General features: G+C 36.7%; 2 protein-coding genes and 1 pseudogene across 2 annotated transcripts; 2 read left to right on the top strand and 1 right to left on the bottom strand.

The window, feature by feature from the left end:
* Positions 1–907: 907 nt before the first annotated feature.
* Positions 908–6,906, bottom strand: HIK (ATP binding microtubule motor family protein). The gene is made up of 15 exons (XM_086672888.1): positions 6,438–6,906; positions 5,665–5,952; positions 5,494–5,583; positions 5,300–5,400; positions 4,979–5,095; positions 4,779–4,860; positions 4,560–4,627; positions 4,407–4,466; positions 4,197–4,321; positions 3,734–3,932; positions 3,486–3,620; positions 3,304–3,396; positions 2,253–3,200; positions 1,809–2,131; positions 908–1,500 (listed from the first exon to the last, which is right to left on the bottom strand). Exons 2-15 carry the CDS (start codon positions 5,903–5,905, stop codon positions 1,173–1,175), a joined length of 2,910 nt encoding a protein of 969 aa, XP_086529014.1. The 5' UTR covers positions 5,906–5,952; positions 6,438–6,906; the 3' UTR covers positions 908–1,172.
* A 419-nt stretch (positions 6,907–7,325) lies between these two features.
* On the top strand, positions 7,326–10,224 carry LOC147543443 (amidophosphoribosyltransferase 1, chloroplastic pseudogene; annotated as a pseudogene).
* Positions 10,225–10,334: 110 nt separating this feature from the next.
* Positions 10,335–10,914, top strand: LOC147543442 (uncharacterized). The gene has a single exon (XM_086635433.1). It carries the CDS (start codon positions 10,360–10,362, stop codon positions 10,912–10,914), a length of 555 nt encoding a protein of 184 aa, XP_086491559.1. The 5' UTR covers positions 10,335–10,359.
* The last annotated feature ends 2,417 nt before the right edge of the window (positions 10,915–13,331 follow it).

Here is a 13,331-nt window from a genome sequence, read left to right as displayed (position 1 = left end):
TTTACTTTTATGCTTATCACACTAACCATCTTGTCTAACTTCTAGCATTGATCCTTCACTTTCCCAGCCACACCATGGTCTGCACAATAACAATAGCTAGCTGTATAGCCTGTGGATGATGACCAATGCTGTCACTATATGCCACACCCCATGTAATCTTTTGAATTAGAAAAGAGATTTCTTCATACATGGACAAACTCAAAAGTGGAAGTAAAACCATCTTAGAGAAAAGTAATTTTAAAAAGTGGCAACAATACTAATCCACATCTGGTTTACATGATACCAAGTGACATGCAATCTATATTATCTTCTTCTTCACCATTCCATCTATAAATTTAGTAAAATTTCCTTCTCTTCTCATCCCACAAAATTCACAGAATCAAATCGTCAATACTCTATCCTAGGAACCTCTGCGTCTTGTTTGCTGAAAACCCATTTTTTCATAACAAAGATGAAGATGAGTACTACCACTTGTTTCTTGGCATTATTCGCTGTCCTCTCAATGCTCCTCGCCAGTGAAGCTCCGAGAACAACGGCTGCTACTTGCCAAGCTATGGAGCTAGCACCATGCCTCAGCGCGATCACATCTTCATCTCCTCCGTCGGCAGAATGTTGCAGTAAGCTAAAGGGACAAGTTCCATGCCTTTGTGGCTATATTAAGGACCCTAACTTGGCCAAATACCTCAACACTCCAAATGCTAAAAAAGTTGCGAAGACATGCGGTGTACCAATTCCTAATTGTTAGACTCGATACCGGATGCCCGGATCTTCCTAGTGACGTTCGTACCAGTACCGACTGTTGAGTGCTTGTGTGCTGGTTTATTAAAATAAAATGGTTTATGTGTCTTTATATGCCTTAGTTTGGGCGTTATGCGTGTAACCCAAATAATATGTTACTACAATAAAATGGCAAAAGAATTACTAACATTGAAAATAAATGGAATTACAATGGTTCCATACTTGTTTGACATACATGGGATGCATACAATCCTGAAGGTTTATCAGTTGCTCTATCAAATAACAACATATGATAATGTTCGAAAGAAATCTTGACCAAACATGTTATGTGCAGAACACTACCTGTATCTCGCACGTGCACTCATGGTTTTGAGTTGTTTCTGGGAGTGAAGACAACTTCACGATTTGATCTCAACGAAGCTCGTTTTCTTTTTTTACAAGTGTAAAAGGTTTGAAATTGGGTTCCATGCCATAGCCCATGGCCTTTTATCAGATGGAAGTGCAAAATTGAGCTCAAACATTTCCTTTGAGAGGTTACCACTTTCGCAGAATCCGACTAGCTTTGCGACTAGCTCAGCACTCTCCTGTATGTGTTTAGAATCTTGTGGATCTACCCACAACTTGTTTATAAGCTGTATTCGCCTTTGCTTCCCAAAAAGTGGGACTTCCCACTTTATGTATAAAGAATCTCGCTCTTCTACACTTAAACGTGTGGTCAGCCTCTTCGCCAAGAACTCTCTCTCACGCTTCAACGCTCTGATACTGCATTTAGAAGAAGATCAAAAATCATAAATTAGTAATATAACTTGGATTATGAGAAACTTGCAAATTTTTCTTCCTGTTCCAATAAAAATCAGTTCAAAAAGCATTTCAAGTTCACCAGACCTTACAATGTACTAATAAAAATGTCCTATATATCAATAATAAAATACTTTCATGTGATAGGAAATGAAGTTTGTTTATTTAATTTGTCCTATATATCTAAGACAATATGATATTATCTAAGTATGACAGTTTGAAGTTTGCAGTCAGCAGTTTAGTTCACAAAAAAGAAAGGTGGAATAGCGTACCTAGATGATAAAGACATAATGTGATCATCTCCAGCTGGACTTGGGCTTGCATTTCCGAGTTCGGCAAAGTGCTGTTGAAGCCAAGTTAAACGGCGCAACTCCACCTCCATATATATTTGATCAGCTTGATCTCCCTTGAATAGGAGGTAGAACTGTGTCCGATGTATAATAGAAACTTGACATAAGTCCCATAACTCAAGGATTTGCTGCCTTTGCTCCCGAAATGTGACTTGCCATGATACAAGGGGATCCTGTAACTCGGATATATTTCCATCATTCTCTATATCATATCCAGCTGCTTCATTCGCTTCCAGTTCCAGCACCTAATGAAATAATTCATTCGTTAAGTGTGATATACAGATGTAACTTTTAGGAGTCCACTAATTTCGTGTTGGGAAATTGAAAATGAGTTAATCTAACATTTGAAAGAAACTATACACTCACCTGACAAACTAGCAACTGCTTTTGGTATTGAAGCTTGGCAACACGTTCTTTAAGTTCTGTTACATATGTCCTTATGCTTCTAACATTCTCCTCTGCAGCATTCTGAAACATCTTTTGCATTTTTCGCATGTTAACAGAACTTGAGCGCTGAAAGCATGGGGTTCCTTCTCTAGAAGAAACACCACCATCTTCACTCTTGGTAGGAGTATCTTTCTCTGAACTCTGATAGTTCTCGACAGATATAATATCATCATTTGCTGGATCTTTATTCTCAACCTCTGATTCGAATACCTTTCGGAACGACGAGATAGGGGAGCATGGAGGCCTAATCAGATTTTGTATGTTGGGACTATTACTTGAGGTCAAAGGATTCTTTTTCTTTGCGTGGGGTTTAGATTTGTGGTTCTTCTCATTGTTAGGCTGTAAATTATTACTGGGTAGAGACATTACTAACTTGTCAATTGATTTCTGTACATTTTCGAGTTGCTCCTCAAGACAAGCAATTGTGCTTCCTTGTGAGTGAAGTTTAGTAATCTCCTCTTTGAGGTTGGCACTGATACTTCTGTGAGGAGCAATCACATTTCCAACTTCAACCTGTTTTACTTCTGATCTAACAGAACACATTTCCCTTATTTCTGCCTGTAATTTGGCAATAGTCTCAGCTGCATCCTGATTACCTAACCTATGACAAGCAACTTCTTTTTGTAGAACTTCTAACGCTCGGTTTGCCTCTTCTCCAAGCTGCTCCTGGAGCTGTTCAAGTTTACGGATTTCATGCATAAGAGTGAACGGAGCTGTTGATGATTGTCTTATGGTTTGCCTACCCATTGTATTTATCGTTCTATCTCCACGAGGTAGAAGATCCTTGCTATCAGGTTTTGGAGATAATGAGCCAGAAAATGAGAGACACTTTTTAACCCGGTTTGGTGAGTCAAGTGGATTGAAATCCTATATTGTTACAAGAAACAAAAAGAAGTACATTAGCAATGAATGAATTGAAATCAGCTTCTTCTTCTGTATGTTAGAGAGAGAGAGAGAGAGAGATGCATACTAGCTGGTCATCCTGAAGCTTCCTACGCAACTCTTCAGCTTGGGATTGTGCAAGGTCTCTTTCGCGCTTCAGTTCTTCAATTTCTATCTGCATCTGTATTTCATCCCATCACAAGGTCACATTAATTGATGCAGTCTACTTCTTTTTAACACGAATTCAAACAATACAATTTAGTATAATACCTGCTGAATCTTTAAATCTTTCTCCCTTGAAATATCTGAATCTGTCCGTGCAAATGGATCGGGAGTTCGAAGCTCTGCTTCAAGTCTAGCTACTTCCTTCTGCAAGTGTTTTACCAGTTGTTTCTCCGAAACAAACTGTCCAAGGGAAATTATCAGCTTATTTTCGGATAAAAACAATTTGTAGACCAATTTATAGAAGACGAATAACCATGGAAAGAAACTTCTTTAAAGAGAAAGAAGTAGATTACCATGTTTACTTGGGCATTGTTCGTCACTTCCTTTGCACGGGTAGCAAAAGATAGTGTGTTGCGAGATTGTTCAAAATGGCTCAGCGCTGGACTCAATGTACATATAATAGCAGTACGAGCATTCCCACCAAGTGAGTGCTGCAATATGCGTGTGAGTTTTGAATTCCTGTAAGGTATATGACCGCTTCTTTTCCCAACACTGAAGAAAAAGATAAATTGATGAACATAAATAAACTATATAATTTCATTCAAATCCTTGAAACACATTAAGATCACCAAGAGAGGCTGACACAAATAATTCTTCAATTAAAGTAGTTCATGGTAACTTCTCTGGCGTTCTTTCCGCATACTGTACGGATGCTAAGATGCATAAACAGAAAATGGGCGGTAATGACCAACAAGGCAAAAATGTAATAAAACAACTTGCTCTACAAACAATTCTTTAAATCGTTTTTTATGTTACCTGAGCTTTCTTATCACAGTGGTAAGAGTCATCAAACTAAGATTAATGTGGCAACCTTCCTTTAACCTAGCTCCATCTGCGTTTGTCTGCGTGACTCTTTCACTTCCAGCAAGATCTACAAAATTCTGTAGTAAAAAAGTACTTGGAATTAGAAACTGAAACAATTTCTAACCTTAACTTAAATGTTTTCTACTATAACGAAGAGCTTACCAAACTTGCAACGAAAGACCTCACGCAATCTGAATTTTCACGTAGGCTGCTCTTTATAGTCTGCATTATCAACCAAAAAGTATAATATAATGAGATGGTTCAACAAGAATTATATACCGACTGCACAAAAACAATAAAACCATTAAAACTTACAAGCCTTATTATCTGATGGGATCTTGAGCTGGTATCATTTAAAGCAGTTTCACCAACCTGCCGTTGAGCTACAAAATATATGAATATATATTATTAACAGGAGAAGAAAAAATACTTGTAGAGTGAACCTCGAACACTAGTTAACATCCAAATGGAAGATAACCACTATCAATACAGATCAGAGAAATGCTCAAATTTAAGTGCTTGAACTATAAGTACCTTCACAAATACTAATCAACTGTCTCAAATGCTGATCATTATTAGCTGTTTCTTCTACTAGTTTCTCAACCACGGTTCCTTTCTGTTTTATATGACAACATACAAATAAGTAACTAAGAAATTGAAAAAAAAAATGCCGGCAGACATCATGAAAATACAACATTCGTTACACAATTCTTTGTTTAGTGTGTAAGCAATACCTCTGGATCATCCAATAACTTGAGGTTGCGTCCGGAGTCTATATTTAATAGGTCCCTTACATTCTCATTATAGATTTCCAACCCCGAAATCTTAACCGTAAAATCTCTATCTGGGTTCTGTAAAGTAGATACAAGCAATCTATTAGTTAAAAAGTATCTAAAACTTTCTCCAATTAGTGATGACCAAATAAAGTGTAAATTGATTTTACTTTATCCAGACAGCAAGAGTGCATGAACAATTTCTCTAATTTGATCTAACCGATCCTCTGGTTTGTTAGTAGTATAGAGAATCAAAAACATAAACTTGAAGTAGAAACTTACATCCAAAATATGCTTATAGATATCATTTACAGCATTCTCTGTTATTCCCCTCATTGTGTAAGTCTTTCCACTGCTAGTTTGCCCATAAGCAAATATTGTTGCTGCAATAAACAGAAACAAGAAAAACTGTCAAGCTCAGACTCATCTAACAAATTACAAAACAAAATTACTTCCATATATGTACTATTAATCACCATTTATGCCCATCAAAGCAGACAAAGCAACATTCTTCACACCATCTTCATAAACATTCTTCGTTTGACTTGCCGGCCCAAAGACTTTATCTGCCAGAAGAAACCCCTTATAATGAAATTATAAGAATAACAATAGTAAAGATAACCATTAGAGAGGTTTTGTGCTGATACCAAAAGTAAAAGATGATTGTGCTATCGAACGCTCCCCATGTGGTGGGTTGTATACGATGGTTTGGTCGTCGATGCATTCCCATGCTACTTGATCTTTAAGTGATTGTTCCCTTTTATTTAAGGGTCTTAGTCTTACTGTTACAACAATTTTCTCCTCCTTAGCTCTATGGCCTCCCGGAGTAGACGCCGGAGTTCTTTCTATCTTTGATGCTGGTGTACAAGGAGCACTTCTACTTGACATATTTCTCACTCTCCCCTTAATATTTACAGATATCTCTCCCCCAGTAGCTGCAATCAAGAACAAGAAGATCACTGACACTAAACAAAATTACAGTCAAAACCTTACTTACCCACATTAATAACTTTCCTTAATTGAAGATTTAGCAAAACTAGGGCTTTATCTGATCTGCTAAAGAACTTTTCTAAGACAAACACATCTAACCTAAAATTGACATTCTTGAAGTTGAAATATGAGGGGGTTAAGACACACACATAGTTCTGGGTTCCTGGAAGTATGAAATCCTCTTATCATTTTCAGTTTGAATTCATTAGATCCGCTTTTGTTACCATATTTCCTACTCACTTAATAAAAATAGCTCATTTTGGACTAAAAAAATGTCCAAACAAGTAAGATTTGAGAGGAAATTTCCAATTTTAAGTTGTTCTGATGAAAGAGACAAGATTCGCCACATATCATTCAACTGAATCTTGAAAAAAAACATAACAAAATCTATAATTTCAAACGAGCTTCAAGAAAAAATTAGGTAACTTACAGAAATCTCAACAACTTCGATCCGAATTGCTTGATACTTCCAGTAGCAATCTTGAAGATTATCACAGACACAATAATAGTTCAGATCTAGACAAAGAACAAATCTTTTTAACTATACTTGATGAAAATTCATGAAGAAGATCAGTGAGAAATTTGGGGTATTTTGATTCTGCAGTTGAGAAGAAAGAAGTAGAGAGAAGATAGAGAGAGATAGAGAGAGAAAGAGAGTGTAAGATTGAAAAATGGAACGTTACGAAAGCTTTAACTTTTAGGGTTTTAAATTGGGGGGACAAAAGAAATGCCCACTCAATTTTGAATTTTGACATTCAACGGCTAGTTCTTTGTTAGATTTCAATTTCTCGGGAGATGCATAAGTTATCAGTTTATCGTGAGGTTATTAAATGTCTAAGCGGCTGTTTATTAATTTTTTAAAGAAAAGAAGACTAGTGGGATAATGCATTTCTTGATGTTAATATTTGTACTCGTTTAAGTTTTAATTTATGAAAGTTATTAACAAAAAAAAAAATGCATTTCTTGATGTGAATGCAGATCCAAGGTTAATATTTGGGTTGATGGTGAATGTTAATATTTGGGTGTTAGGGCTCGGATATCATAAAGAAGCCTTTTGACAAATGACGTTGTTAGCGTTCAGAAATTTTCTGCTACTTCAAGATTTTCATATTGAAAATTTATCTTTAAAGTCTTAGTTAATGTTCCAAGAATTTTTCAAATTTTTCGAGTATCACATGTGGTTTACTTTGTTGAAGAAATAAACTGAACGAAGGCTTAAGAAGACCTCCAATTCGGATTTTTATTAAGTCAAATCTATAACCCCTTATATTTTCAATGATTTTTCCTTTTTAATAGCTAATTTGAATGGTTTAAACCTATGAATAGTGCTCTTAATTGGTTTAATTTGGGTAATATTTTAACGATTTTAAATTCATAAGCAATAACAAAGTGGATGTAATTTGTTCAATTTCTGTAGGATTTCAGACTAATTGTAGTTCGACAAAGAACAAAATGACACATGTTATACTCTCAAAACGAAGAGAAGAATCCTCGGATCACCGAAAAAAACAATAGGAGCTACTGCAATGTTCTCATACCACACTAGATCCTAGAGAGATGAAAAACCATCGGATCATCCAGCCTCGACCCTTTTATGAGATTCGCATAGACACAACGAAAGATAAAACAGTGGGGATAATCTGTTTTGGGATTGAGGGGAGAGGAAGAAGAAGAGAAAGATTAAATCTTTTTAAGTTGACCGAATACTAGACATGACTCTATCATTCCCCATTCTTGACTTGGTTTTTGTCCTCAAGAATAACTTCTAGTAGTGCCACTATGGGATCCGCATTATCTTCGTTTTTGTCCTATCTTCAAACCAGTGTATCCATCATTAGGGGCTTCTCAAAAAACGAAACATTTAAGAGTGGGTGTATCCTCGCCCCGTTCGCTAATTGTAGTCTATTTATCTGCCACTTTACTAACCGACTCCAACACGAAGTACGGACTATAAAGTCCGAGAGATAATCTCTGATTTTCTCTGATGCAGGGGCACCCGGCGTGGAGGCTTTTTCCATGACTAAACCGGGCCATGGGCCATCCGGCTATGGAGAGTAGCTTTAGGAAATCCCAATTTTAGAATGATTATTAGAGAATTTAGGTTTAGGAAATTATGTTATTTTAGTATTTCCAATAATTGGAAAGGTCCAGATTTGAGTCTAGTTATTTAGGAAGTTGCAGTATTTTATTTATTTAGGAAAGTCTAATTCAAGTCTATCTAGGAAAGTCCAGAATCCTATAAAAGGATATCTAGTTTGTCCATTATTCCGATGTTGAAGAGAAAACCCAATCAAGTTTAATCGAGTTTACAGTTATTTAGAGTTATTTAATCGTTATTTTACCGTTCTTCGTATTAGTTTATTTTATTCTTAAATTCCGCTGCGTTCTACATCATGTGGTATTCAGAGCCACCAAAGTTTTTGGCTAATGATTCTGGAAATTTTTTTCCAGACCAGTTGCATCAGTATCAATCGTATTATATTCGTCAAGATGATTATATTCAATCAAATTATACTCATCAAGACATAACGAATCAATGCTCATGTTCATCATGTTTATATGCGAATAACGACTCGTACAATTATCATTGGAATCCGGGAGAAATCGAATGAGAAACCCCTCCACAACCGTATTCATCATCACCGTCACCACCCCCACCATTGTCTTATACAGCTTCACATCCATATTCTTCTTATACACCACCTCCGTACTCTTATTATTCACAACCGTTTTCACCACCTCTACCTTCATACACTTACTATTCACCACAATCACCACCACCACCGCAACCTTCGTACTCTTATTTTACACCGGCACCGTATTCACCACCTCTTATACAACCGTATTCACCTCCACCACCAACACAATCATCTTCTCTTTCCTATTCACCACCACAACAACCACAACCTTCTTTTTTCGAAACAGTTCCATCGCTAATACCCGATTTAGTTAAGGTTCAACATGTGGTGAACGACATCAAAACAATAACACGTCAACCATATTCATCGTCTATTTTATCTTTCAATAAAAAAGAAGAAAGATAAGAACACAAAGAAGTTGAAGAAGACGCTCACAACGATGTTCAAGTCGACGAAGAAGAAGAACAAGAAGAAAAAGAAGCGTACGAAGAAGTTGAAGCTATAGGTATTTACGCAATTACTTCCTCACAAACTACGAAAGGTGAATTATTTTTGGTTGATTACACTAAGTTGAAAAACAAAAACATCACTACCCGTATCAAAGTGGACACAAATTCTAGGGTCTTCAAAAACATTACTTATAATAATCCGAACCCTAGAACTACTCTTCAAACACTTCTTAAATCTTCTCATGCATTGAAGAGTAGTAATAAAAAGGTGTTCTTCACTAGTGACATTCGGAGATTTGGAATCGTTACTGTTCATGAAAATATCCTCAAATCCGTCGCCGAAGTTAGATTAGTCGCCGAAGTTTTCAACAAATCGAAACTCAATGAACTTGCCGGGGATTATGCAATCGGTCATGCCACCACCAGTTCTTCTATGCTAAAAAATGTTCAACCCCTTATTGCTGGTTACCCATTAAGATCTGTTGGAGTTGCCCACAATGGTAATTTAGTCAATTATCCTAAACTCAGAGATATGCTTGAAGAAAATGGTTCAAATTTTTATACTAGTTATAGTACTGAAGTTGTTTCCCTTTTAATAGCCATTTCAAAAGCTAGACCTTTTCTTCTTAGGATTGTTAGTGCATGTGAACAACTTGAAGGAACTTACTCAATGGCTTTTCTTACTGAAGATAAATTCATTACAGTTCGTGATCTTCATGGTTTTCGACCATTAGTAATGGGTGGACGACGTACTGAAGCTTGTGTTTTTGCTTGTGAAACTTGTGCACTTGATCTTATTGAAGCAACATATGAGAGAGAAGTTCACCCAGGTGAGGTTATTGTTATTGATAATGATGGTATTCAAACTCTTTCCATACCTCACTTTCAACCAAAAACTTCTATCGTATTTGATCGATCTATTTATAAATCAAGGAGAGTATTCAGTGTGATTTTAGCAACAAAAACTCCTGTTGATTGTGACGTTGTTATTGTTGTACCTGATTTTGAGGTTCTTGCTGCTCTTGGGCATGCATCAAAAGTTGCAGTTCCATTTGAACAAGGTTTAATTAGGTCACATTATGTTGGCATAACTTTTCTAGAACCATCTCAGAGAATTAGGGATTTTTAAGTAAATTTGAAATTAGCCCTAGTTCAAGCTGTTTTGGAAGGGAAGGGAGTTGTGGTTGATGATTCAATTGTGAGAGGAACGACTTCTTCTAAGATTGTTAGGTTATTGAATGAATCAGGTGCAAAAAAAGTTCATATGAGAATTGTTAATCCATCCATGGTTGCTTGTTATTATGGAGTCGATACACCTACTTCGGAAGAGTTGATTTCAATTAAGTTAAGTGTTGAGGATATTAGGCAGTTTATCGGTTCCGATTCACTTGCTTTTGATAGTTGGAAGAGTTTGCTAACAGAAGATTCGTCTAAATTCTGTTATGCTTGCTTTACCCGAAAATATTCTGTTTCACCACCTAGCACAGAGATTAAAGCAAAGAAGGTTGGGGATTTCGTCGTGATGGTTTGGAAGACGACACTCAAGGTTAATTTTCCCATAGAGGGGAATGTGGTGCTTATGATATTTTTCACAGACCTACAGGATGACGGGAGATGTAGAAAATTATTGGACCCATATTCTCTAAGATCGATTTTCCGAGGATCTTTGCAACGTTGGATTCGGTATGAAGTTGGTGTTTTGGTCCTTATTCTTCTTCGAAATTCCGACAAATGTCGAACAAAGTGGGAATTACGGATCGCCATAACAGAGTTCACCGTTTGCTGGTGCATTACGTTATTTTCTTCATCAAACGGTTAGGGACTAACCTCTTGGGAGAAGGGGATGCTGATGCAGGGGCACCCGGCGTGGAGGCTTTTTCCATGACTAAACCGGGCCATGGGCCATCCGGCCATGGAGAGTAGCTTTAGGAAGTCCCAATTTTAGTATGATTATTAGAGAATTTAGGTTTAGAAAATTATGTTATTTTAGTATTTCCAATAATTGGAAAGGTCCAGATTTGAGTCTAGTTATTTAGGAAGTTGCAGTATTTTATTTATTTAGGAAAGTCTAATTCAAGTCTATCTAGGAATGTCCAGAATCCTATAAAAGGATATCTAGTTTGTCCATTATTCCGATGTTGAAGAGAAAACCCAATCAAGTTTAATCGAGTTTACAGTTATTTAGAGTTATTTAATCGTTATTTTACCGTTCTTCGTATTAGTTTATTTTATTCTTAAATTCCGCTGCGTTCTACATCATTCTCTCTGTGTCGTTGATGTTTGACGATAAGGTTGTATCCCAAGATACACATATTCACCTATTTTAACCTCCGCATCTCTCGCTCCTTTATGGGCATATTGTTTCATTCGATTTTGTGTCGTACTTAATTGATTTTTACGTTACATGAGACTAATGATCATCGTTGTAAGGCTTCATCCGATATAATGCTTTTTTGCTTCTCCTCGTATACAAGTGTCGGCATTGGCATCTTACAGAGTGCCTCAAGGAGTGGTTTTCATTGATATGTGGTATGAAATTCGTTTTTCCTTCGCAAAACAATGACAATGATGGAAATAGGAGATAAAAAGAAAGAGAGGTTGCAAGTTGGATAGAAAGCAACCTTCTATAACTGTTTCTCTCTCTAAACCGTTCACATATCTGTATTTTTTTTCCTCCGACGAAGGGTCATCCCTTCGCCAGAACCCTTTTATCTTTCTTTTGTAGTTTGTTTTTCCTCCATTAGTAATTTCTAGAGTCCCAGATTGGTGTGGTGGTCGTTGTGTTTTTGATGAGATGGTGGTCGTGGTGTATTGTGGTGATTTGTTTATGGTTTTATGGTGGTGGCCTGAGGTAGTGTTTTTGGTGGTTTCCAGTAGTTTCAATGGGGATAGTGGGGTCTGTTTTGTGGTATGAAACGGTGGTGGTTATGTGAATTGGGTCATGGTGGTTTCCTGGTAGTGATGGTGGTTCTCCTCGTAGGCGGTTTCCTGGTAGTGATGGTGGTTCTCCTCGTAGGGGCGGCGACTCTTTCAGTGGTGGCGACGACTCTTTCAGTGGTGGCGACGATTTCTCGGTAATGGCGGCGGTGTTTTCTCGATTGGGGGCTAGTCTTAGTACAATAATTTTGTCGACCATTAGGGTATTTTCGTTCTCGATCTTCAGGATCTTTTTGTCAACCTTTAGGATCTTTTCTTTGAGTCGGTGTCTTGTTAATTCCTTTGCTTTCATGAGGCATTACGTTCGAAGGTTCCGTGTATAATTTTAATTATGTAACTCTCATGTAGTTCTCAGAGGAATAAAACCTCTCATACCATGTAATGTTGTGGATCGAATTCACTTATGAACGTAATTGTGGTTTTACTAAAAAAAATAATGAAAACAAGTCTCTCAACATCTGTTTACCACTTAAGTTTGCTCATATGTCTAAGGGTGATATCTCTAACTAATACTATTATTGTACAGTATCTCAATCGGATACTATTATTGTACGCAAGTATCCACGAGATTTAACTATTATTTCTAAAAACTGTTGGGCAACAGAAGCTGCAGTACAAATGTTTTAATGCAACAAATAAGTAGTTTCTTGTTAAGCTTTAAAGACAAGCTTTGGGGGAAAGAAGGATCAAACGATTTCCGGTAAAATTGGGAAAGGATATGGAAACAAAGAAGAAAGATTGAATAAGTCAAAAGGAATTGTCAGACACAATTTCAAACCAAATCAGAAGCATGAATACGATTGGGTCGTAAACAACTAGTTATTAACAAATTAAGAGCCAAAGCGGATTGATCGTTTTTTTTTTTTAACAATTTGACTCTTCTTGACCAAGTGGTGAGCGTGAGTGAAGCTTAACTATGTCAAAGAAAATTGACCAAGTCAAACGAAATGTGAGTGTGGCAAGGAGAAATTTTAAGTGTATGTAAAATTTCCCTTGACAAAAAGGGAGAGGGGCTTTTACAACCGGGAAATTTTATACACTCACTATTTTTACTTGACACACTCACATTCAGGTTGACTTTGTCAATTTGTCTTGGCTGAGTCAAATTTTGCTCATACTCACTACTAAGTCAATATTGCTCAAACTAACCGCCACTCCCAAAACCTAGGAATTCTTCCATTAATTCTCCATGAACCATACTCATTACCCCACTACTTAAATTTTTTTTGTGGATGAAAACATTCTGAAATAACAATTGTCTTTCTTTAAGATCATATTTAGATTATTTAAGTTTTTTAT

Source organism: Eschscholzia californica, unplaced genomic scaffold (assembly GCF_041429995.1).
Source record: "Eschscholzia californica isolate CP2 unplaced genomic scaffold, dmEscCali1.0.p SCAF_4, whole genome shotgun sequence".
Classification (NCBI taxonomy): Eukaryota; Viridiplantae; Streptophyta; class Magnoliopsida; order Ranunculales; family Papaveraceae; genus Eschscholzia; species Eschscholzia californica.
Note: the sequence above shows the minus strand (reverse complement) of the source record. Positions and strands in the feature narration are given on the sequence as shown.